The 9,742-nt window shown below is 39.6% G+C and overlaps 1 protein-coding gene across 1 annotated transcript; it reads left to right on the top strand.

Annotated features, from left to right (window-relative positions):
* Positions 1–413: 413 nt before the first annotated feature.
* MEE62 (Leucine-rich repeat protein kinase family protein) lies at positions 414–3,419 on the top strand. The gene is made up of 2 exons (XM_059584404.2): positions 414–2,135; positions 2,415–3,419. The coding sequence occupies exons 1-2, from the start codon at positions 764–766 to the stop codon at positions 3,071–3,073; spliced, it is 2,031 nt and encodes a 676-aa protein (XP_059440387.2). The 5' UTR covers positions 414–763; the 3' UTR covers positions 3,074–3,419.
* Positions 3,420–9,742: the final 6,323 nt, after the last annotated feature.

Genomic DNA, 9,742 nt, shown 5'->3' with positions numbered 1-9,742 from the left:
CAATTAACTTAGGGACTAAAATTTCAGGAAAAAAAAAGTTTAGGGTCTTTTTTATTTTCATGCGTTGACTCAGGAATTTATTAAAAGCTTTTTCATTTTAATTAAACAGGCCAGTCTTTTTAATTCAAACTCGTTAATTTTGTGTTGCGTTCATATAAAAAATGTGAGTCATATGAAAAATTATCAACCGTTATATCGTGTGTCGGATTCAGATATATTGTAACATAAGTATACAACTATATTGGTCAATTTTAACCCGATATACTTGACCGACCCATCCTTAAAAGACAAAGATTTGGTGGTGCAGAGTGCAGAGCACTTTTTGAGCTGAGCTCAACTTGAATTCTATTTGGGGCTAACTTTTAGAAAATTTCATGACCCATTGACGCGCTTCCCGCGCCATGCCCGAATCCATTTCCAAGAAATCAACCAAAAAATTCCAAAATATTTTACAGTAAAAATCTTCGCAATCACCGCACCACCACCAGCCGGTGATATTTATTTGAAGTCAAGAGTTATCACTGTTGACGTTCGCCAGTCAACGCCACCTGATTTGCAAATTCCATTGTCACATGCTCTGCGGCCTGCTCCACCACAGCTTGTTTGCTCACGCTCCGTTAAAGTTAACGCCGTTACCTCCTACCCACACTAAATAAAACCAAAGAACGAGTCCTTTCTCCTGCCATTTCATGCTCTCTGGCTAGCTGCTCTGTGTCTCCCCAAGAATGCGAGTGAGAAAATTTGAAAAACCGCGGAGCTTGAAATGAAGACTTTTTGCGTGTTTTTCGCTTTGTTTTCTGCGGTTGCGCTGGCGGAAGCTGCATGCAACAGTGGAGACCAAGAGCTGGTGTCAAAGGCTTTCAAATCGGTCTATGGATTCAATGTTGCTTGGTTTCATTCTGCAGATTCGAACTGCTCAAGGCCTCCTATTACGGAGATAAAGCTTCCGTCCAGAAATCTGAGCGGGAGCATCTCATGGATGTATTTCAGGAACATGTCGCAGCTTCAGAGTCTTGATCTCTCTGGGAACTCCCTGGAAGGCTCTGTTCCGAGTTGGTTTTGGTCCCGTCCGAGCTTGAAAGACATTAATCTGTCCAGGAACCGGTTCGGAGGGACCGTTGTCGGATCAAACAGTTCATTCTCATCGGTTCAGGTGCTCAATTTGTCAACCAACAGGTTCACCAATCTGGTTCGGCTCTCTGTATTTCGGAAGATCAGAATTCTTGACCTTTCTCGTAACAGTCTCGGTACTCTTCCTTCTGGGTTAGCCAATCTCACCAAGCTAGAGAAGCTCGATATTTCAAACTGCAAAATTTCCGGCAATGTCAAACCGATTTCGTTTCTTCCATCATTGAAGTATTTAGACTTGTCCAACAACTCCATGAACGGTAATTTCTCTTCCGATTTCCCTCCACTCCGCGGCGTTAAGTTCTTGAACATTTCGCTTAACAACTTCACCGGACTGATTGACCCGGCCACTTACCGGAAATTTGGCAAATCGGCGTTCATCCATTCCGGGACTTCCAGTTTGAATGCATCAAAAACGCCTCATATTCCGCCTCACAGACCCCTCCGAAAACAGTACCACCCCATAAACAAACACGATAGTACTAGAAAACCCAAATCCAAAACCACGAGCAAGAAGCCTCTGGTTGTAGGCCTATCATGTGCATCTGCAGTTGTTCTTGCTTTCATGGCGATTTGTATAGGTTTGTTGTACAGAAGGAAAACAGTGGCAAGAAAGAGCAAATGGGCAATCTCCAAACCCGTCCAACTGCCGTTCAAGTACGAGAAATCAGGGCCGTTCTCATTCGAGACCGAATCAGGAACATCATGGGTGGCCGACATCAGAGAACCAACGTCGGCCCCAGTGGTGATGTTCGAGAAGCCCCTGATCAATCTTACCTTCAAGGACCTGATCGCCGCCACGTCACACTTCGGCAAGGAGTCCCAGCTGGCGGAGGGCAGGTGTGGGCCTGTCTACAGAGCCATACTTCCCGGAGAGCTCCACGTGGCCATCAAGGTCCTCGACAACGCCAGGGACGTTGATCACCGCGACGCCGTTTCCTTGTTCGAGCACCTTTCCCGGCTTAAACACCCCAACCTCTTACCTCTCTCCGGTTACTGCATTGCAGGTACTGTACTCTACAGTTCCCATTTTTTATTTAATTTATTTTCGAAATTTTGGAGCTCTACGAGTCTCTGACCAACCTTATTAAATCGGCCTCACGGGTTTTATTGTGTTCAGTACTGTCGTACTCCGTATGCACATCGTCACGTAAATCTAGCACAGGCCATGATTAGATTACATAGAGATTCTTCCCATTTGGACGGTCTGAGATTAATGCAATAAATGAAAATTCAAAATTCGTATTAAATATCTTTTTTTGTTTTGTTTGGTTTTGGTTTTCTAGGGAAAGAGAAGCTGGTGTTGTACGAGTTCATGTCCAACGGTGACTTGCTCCGGTGGCTCCAGGAGCTGCCAACCGGGGAGCCAAACGTGGAGGACTGGAGCGGAGACATGTGGGAGATCCAAAACTCCACTGGGTCCCATCTCTGCTCTCCGGAGAAATTGCTCTGGCTCACGCGCCACCGCATTGCCGTGGGGGTGGCGCGTGGGCTGGCGTATCTCCACCACAACGCCGGGTCCAAGCCCGTGGTCCACGGCCACCTGGTGGCTTCCAACATCTTGCTCTCCGACAATTTCGAGGCGCGAATCGCGGATTTCGGGTTCCAAAATATCGGGATGCGAGACTCGGATATCGGGAACTGTAGCACGGAGACGGACGTGTACTGTTTCGGGGTGGTGCTGATGGAGCTGCTGACGGGGAGGACGGGGTCCGCGGAGACAGTTGTGTGGGTCCGGAGGCTGGTGAGGGAAGGGCTGGGTTCGGACGCGCTGGACCCGAGGCTGCGAGTTGGAGGGGACGACTCGGTGGGCGAGATGGTGGAGAGCCTCCGAGTCGGGTACTTGTGTACGGCCGAGTCACCGGGGAAGAGGCCCACAATGCAACAGGTCCTGGGCCTACTCAAGGACATACACCCCACCCCTTCAACGCTGGACTTGAGCTGAGTCGACTCACTTCGCCTCGCCTTGTCGGCGCTTCAACCCTTTTCCACCCTCCCCGACGCTATTTCCAAAGCGCGCGCACAACGTAAGCTTACGTGTTGCTTGTTTTTGAGGCGTTGGGTTCGCACGCGCTTTGGCCGCGCGTGGATTTTATTTCTGAATTTTTATTTTTTATTTGTGATGTATATGCATAAATTAAAGAAAAAAAAAAAGAAAAAGTGGGGTCGGTGAGGTTGAGATGACCAAAGAGGACAGAGAATCCCACTTATTGCTTGTCTCTTATGTGAGGGTTCCAATCATTTATCCTTTTTCTTTTCTTTTTGGTATAGCTAATCTTTTTCTTTTTCTTTTTCCCTTTTCTTTTTAATCGTATTATTTCTTTCTTTTCTTTTCTTTTTTTGCTTTATTCCCTTGTTTTTTCTTTGCTTTTTGTTTTTGGATTTTTTAGACGTGATACCCATTATACCCCTGTGCATGTGGATTTTTCCAAGTTACGTATTTTTCAGCCGGGGGGGACCCTTTTACTAGAAGATGTTGAGTCAAAAATTTGGAATATGATTATAGTGCGTAGTGGTGCAATAGAACATGTTGACACGTTTATTTCTATTGGTCTAGTAGTCAATTTTGTACGCTAATTTGTCCCTGGCACTATTGTCAACATTCATCTAGCCGTTGCCTAATGGGTATTCCACTCAAAAACCATAGTTGTCATGATGCATTCCCATTGCTTTTTTGATGTGAAAATGATTCTACAGTGCTAAATTTTGATTGCTTCGATTGTGGTTGGACACTGACTTCTGTGACATATCTCTAATTGCAAGCAACAAGTTTCAAAAATAGGTCTTTTTCAACTTTGTTTAATTATCGGTAAGAAAAAATCAGTTTAATCATTTAATTTATATTTTTAACAAACTCTTCGATCAATGATGTTAGATGAGATTTATTTAAAAAATAAGAAGTTTGTTTGCTATTGGAGAATTTTTAGTTTAGATCAGTTTGAATTTGTCACTCGCTTTCTCTCGTGGGAAATGTATTTGGGTAGAACTTATACATGAGCACGGATTAATCTAGTCTATTAAGTTGACGTGTGTTTTTACGTAGATTTGTAATAGCTCGTGTGATTTTCAAAAAACGCATGTAAATTTAGTATATGTATTTGGGTAGAACTTATATGAGTACGAACACATGTTAGCTAATTAATATATTGGATTGGAAGAAAACTTTCTTTGTTAGGATGTGATTATGAGTAATTCTAATAGTTTTTTTTTTTTGTGTTCTTTTAATAATGACGTGGCTTTTAAAATTACTTTTTAATCAAAATTCAATAATGATTAATCACAAGTTCAATGATAATTTTAATAATCACATCATTCTTAAAAAGGCACATGAGTGACTTGTAGCATTACTTTGTGATCATAAGTGCAAATCCCTCAAGTATGGCTGACCCACAACCCGACTTAGTTCTTACAGAACATCAATAAATTCCAAGGTGGCTGGTTAATAATAATAGAATTAAAGAATCTCATTTCGAGACTTGAATTCTCACCTTAATACATGCCTTATCACTTTGAAAATTTTCTTCCTATCGTTGAACCACCGCCGGAGTGGGTGTATATGCTGATTTAGTAGATGTCATTTGGAATACTGTTGAAACTAGCTAGAAGTGGTGGGTCTGACAAGCTAAGTACATGCAAGTGGAGACTGGAGAAAAAAGAGAAAAAGACTGTTGAATGCGTATAATGTAAAGGAGACAGCGATAGGGGAAGAGTGTTGAACAAAATGCCGTGCCCTAGAGGAGTTTTCATGCATTCATTTGCCCTCTGCTTATATCTTATTTATAACTATAAAATTAAATTAAAAAAATAGTACAAAAATATATTATATATGGGATTATCTTAATAAATAACAAGTTATAGTAAAGAAGGTACTGCTAATCAGGTCTTTTGGATCACCAAAAATGAGAGAAAAAAAAAAAAGAAGGAAGAAATAAATAAAGAGAGTTGGTAGAAATAATAATAATAAAAAATAAATAAAGAGAGTTGGTGAATGGCAAAAGAATCTGCTTAGTGCTTAGGGTCTTTGTTCGGACTAACTGCTTTACCAGTCACTTTTGGACCATACAACTGTACAAGTGGGACTATAGAGAATTTTGTGTTCGTCTTCTTTTACCTTTCGTATCTTTCATACTTCTTCCTTTCGCTGATATCTATTTGAGAAATGCTATTTACTAAACTCTCATATTATTGTGGTACAATTATAATGATGTAATTATAAAAATTAATTTTTTAATCGATAAGGGATTGTAAAAATAAAAATTAATGGCTGATATTCACTGTCATATTATCATAGTTGTTTGATAGTTGTATAAGAGTGTACTAAATATCATTTTTCATTTTACATAGGAAAAATTACATTTTGCCCCCCTCAAAGTTTGGAGCGATTTTCAATTCGCCCTCTAATGTTTTAATTTTTGCAATGCATCCCCCTAAAACTTGAATTTTTTTTTTTTAATTCGACCAATATTATTCCAAAATTTTCATATTGCCTTTATTTATTTATTTTTTACTTTTTATTAAAAAAAATTTGTGGGTGCAAAAATGGCCAGAGGGGTGGCTATGGCCACATTGATTTTTAATTTTTTTTTAAAAAAATTAGGGGCAATATGAGAATTTTTTTTCTTTTTGAGATGTCCGCACAAGAGAGGGGAGGGGGGACTCGAACTAGTGACCTCCGCTTCATTAGGCGTGGTCCTTAGCCGATTGAACTACCTCTTGGGGACGGCAATATGAGAATTTTGGAATAACATTAGTCGAATTGAAAAAAATTTGCAAGTTTTGGGGGGAGGGAGTGCATTGCAAAAATTAAAACATTGGAGGTCGAATTGAAAATCGCCCCAATTTTTGAGGCGATAAAGTATACTTTTCCCTTATATATATATATATAAGTTTTCTAATCTTTGATTGTTTTTACAATTACTCTATAAAGTTTAAAAGCACTCAATTTAGTGTATTTTTTTTTTTTTTAAGAAAAAAAAAATGCAATATCACCCTTTCATTATGATTTTTTTGTTAAATTCTAACAGAGGCATAGCAAATTCAAAAAGAAAAATAGGTATAAAGTTTCTTTCATCCATTTGCGGTCTCAATTAACTTAAAAGCCCTAATACGAGAGGTGACATTGAAAACCTCCTAAATTTTAATATACTAAATTAAAAAATTTTAAACGTCAAGAAGATAAATACAAAAAGGATAAAAGTCCAACCCATTTCTTTTATTTTTGATGGAGTAAGTAAATTTTGTTTACGTGGATGCCTATTGTACCTTAAAATTTTTGTGGGTTTTCGTCGGAAATAAATTTGTTTTTATTGCCTTTTGCAATTTGGCAATTGCATTTGACAATGACTTGAAATTACATGATGATGTGTTGATGTAGTTTCCATGAAGCTTTGATGTTTGTCAAGTTGATTGACAATTGAAACACTAGCATTAATCTTGGTTTCATGGCAATTCGTGGGCACAAACACTTCACACTTCTGCCGTTTAGGTTGAATGGTATACGTAGTGGTCGACTTTCAACCAGAGATAAGATTCGCTTAGATTTTGTTGTCGCCGACCAGTTTCTAAGATTGACATGGGCAGGCAAGGACATGCATTTAATCCTTCCTCTTCTGCCTTTGCACATAGGAACTATATTACTACTTTATTTATGAAGGATGGCTCTTTAATCCAGCCTTTATGACATGTGGTGACAGAAATTGGAGAATCATGTATGTACGTATCTGCTATAAATGTAAATCAAAAGAGTGTAGAGAGAGCTAGAAATTCTAGAATATTCTACTAGTAATCATGCTTTTTAATACCATAAAGGTGGAAATTTGGGGATAAGAATCTCCCTACTCCCAAGCTATTCTACTAGTTTCTTTCTCTTTAGCTTCTATATATTGAGGCCTCCTATTTATAATCAAATTATTCAATAAAAACAATATGAGCCTATAGGTTTTTTTTTTTTTTTTGGTTGAAAAAATTGATAATTGCATTCCTCAAAAAAGAGATAATAACCTAGAGCACAAAGCTTTAAACAGTAAGAGCAAATTGCCCTAATAAAACTATGTCATAAATACAACTTGGAATTTTCTCCATCTATATCCGCTCACTTGGACAGGAGGGCACAGTTTTCGCTAGTCCATGGGTTGCTATGTTTGATTCCCGCTTGACATGGGAAACCATCCAACTCCGTTGCATTCCTAAGATCGTCCGTATATCTTCCACTACTTGTCCATACGAACTCAAATTTTGCCCATTCGTTCGTATAGCTTGAACCACTTGTAATGAATCCCCTTCAAGAATAATATCTGGCCGTCCCAAATCCCGAACGAACTCCACCGCCACCAGAGCTGCCATTGCCTCCGTAATCACTAGTTCTTGCAAAATGTCCAGCCTCCAAATCTGTGTAGCAATCACCAGTCCCATATGATCCCGAACAATGGTCCCACACCCCCAAACATTTTCGATGAGACCGCCACATCCCAATTCACCTTATATCGGCCAAAATGGAAATTTTTCCATTTCTTTACAGCCACTATGCCACAGTCCTTTTAGTTGTCACTTCCCCCTCTAATACTTTCATTAATTGTTTCATTGTTTCCCCAGCCTCTTGGACAATTTTGGTAGGATGGGAAAAATCTCCTTCATGCACAACAACACTGCATCTAGCCCATAGCTTCTTGGAGATTAAAGCAAACATATTTAATTCCTTTTTGCTACACCGTGTAATCAAATTGTCCAGCACATGCAAAAAAGACAAATATTGCACCTAAGATTTTTGGACTCTGATATCGCACACACTCCATGCATCAGCCGAAGAAGGACACTCCCAAAGAATATGTAGCACTGACTCTATATCCTTATGACAGAAAATATACTGGGCTTCTTTCACTACACCTCTTCTCAACAGATTGTCTTTTGTCGGAAGGATATTTGCACATGCCCGCTACAAGAAAACTTTTACAGCATTTGGGACGTGTAAGCTCCATATCGTCTTCCAAACATGAGTATAGCCCGAACACGAGGACCCTTCCCCTTTCAAGGAATCAACCATCTCCTTTTCCATATAGTAAGCACTCCTCACAGTAAAGACCCCATTCTTTGTTGCTCTCCATATTAGCCTATCTGCTTGCTGATACTGACTGAGAGGTAAGTTACATGCGATATCAGCTTCATTGTCCATAAAGAGCTCATGAATAAGAGGTGTGTTCCACCCACCTGTTTCCCCCATCCATAAGGTCTTTTACTTTTGCTTCCTTATTCAGCCGTGTACATGGAGTTTGAACTGCATAAGTAGAGGATTGTAGCAACCATTTATCTCCCCATATATGAACATTGCACCCGTCTCCGATCCGCCATACCATATGTTATATATGTTACTTTCATTATATTATGCTATGAGATACTTACCTTTTTGTAAATGACATTGACAAATGAACAAGTCTCAGATGTATGATTTGTTTTCAAGCAGCTTCTATTTTTTGTATTTCGTTCAGACTTTTTCTATGAAATTTGAAAAAAAAAAAAAACACACACACACACACAATTATTCATAAAATGTCTCATATATAGCTGTATGCAAATTATATCAATCTGAATTTTCTAATCAGTATAATAATATATATTTACCTTCCATGATTTCTCATCAAATGAGTCACATATTAGTTTCCATTGTTCAGGACCATACCCTTCCGGCACTGTTTCTCTCCCAAAAGCCTTAGCCTTAGCAATCTCCTCAGCATCGCATGCATCAATGCTTTCAAAATATTTCTTGTAATGGTCCCTATACAAGTTCAAACGAAGCTTAGCATATGTACGGCCCATTTTATTTTCAACAGCTTTGATGTGCTCGTATCGTCCCTGTAAGTTTTAATTATTGGCTAAATGTTCGGTGATCAAAATGGATTCAAAGTATGTCAAATCACTATGGCACACTTTGATTCAAAGTTCAAACAGAGATAACCTAAAAAATAAGGGAATACATTAAATGAATAACGTGGTCCGATGCATTCTTGGCATGAAGTCCAAGAATTTTGACAACCAATAAAGATGGTTAAACAAGGTATGGTAGGGGCATGACCGTCCATAGATTCTTCAACCCTATCCAAACCCCTAGATAGTGGGACGTAAATAGAAGCATGACCCTTAAGATACTTTTCAACCCTCCCTAAACATAGAAACAAAGGGATGGAAAGATAACAAGAAAGCAACAAAAACAAAAATTACAAACAATGGCAGAGGAAGGCAACATGGACACAGTGGAAAGCAGTCGAAGTGTGAAGACCAGGTGCTAACAGTGGATGCCGAGAGCCAAAGAGCATCCTTTGGAAATCTATAGTAGAGGAGGAAGGTGGTGGATGGGAGGAGGGGAGGTGTCACGCGTGGTGGAGAGCTACCCATGCATCAGCACGTGTGGGACACACGCAAGTGAGTGAAATTTACTCACACTCATAGGCGCGTGGTGGTCGGATGGAGGAGTTTATGGTTGTAGCTATAAGCGAAGAAGCCTAGGAGTAAGGTGGAATGACGCATCTAGGGTGGGGTTTCTTGAAGTGAAGAGATCTGGTTTTGAAAAAACAAAATCCAAAAACATTAAAAAGAATGTAGATTTAATGTTGAGAACGGCTAG

The sequence above is a fragment of the Corylus avellana genome, chromosome 1 (genome assembly GCF_965113065.1).
Source record: "Corylus avellana chromosome 1, dhCorAvel1.hap1.2, whole genome shotgun sequence".
Taxonomy (NCBI): Eukaryota; Viridiplantae; Streptophyta; class Magnoliopsida; order Fagales; family Betulaceae; genus Corylus; species Corylus avellana.
Note: the sequence above shows the minus strand (reverse complement) of the source record. Positions and strands in the feature narration are given on the sequence as shown.

Excerpts from the sequence above, each read along its gene's own strand:
- MEE62 (XM_059584404.2), top strand. The coding sequence starts at position 764 with ATGAAGACTTTTTGCGTGTTTTTCGCTTTGTTTTCTGCGGTTGCGCTG. Across the intron at positions 2,136-2,414 it reads CTCCGGTTACTGCATTGCAG|GGAAAGAGAAGCTGGTGTTG; the intron begins GTACTGTACTCT and ends TTGGTTTTCTAG.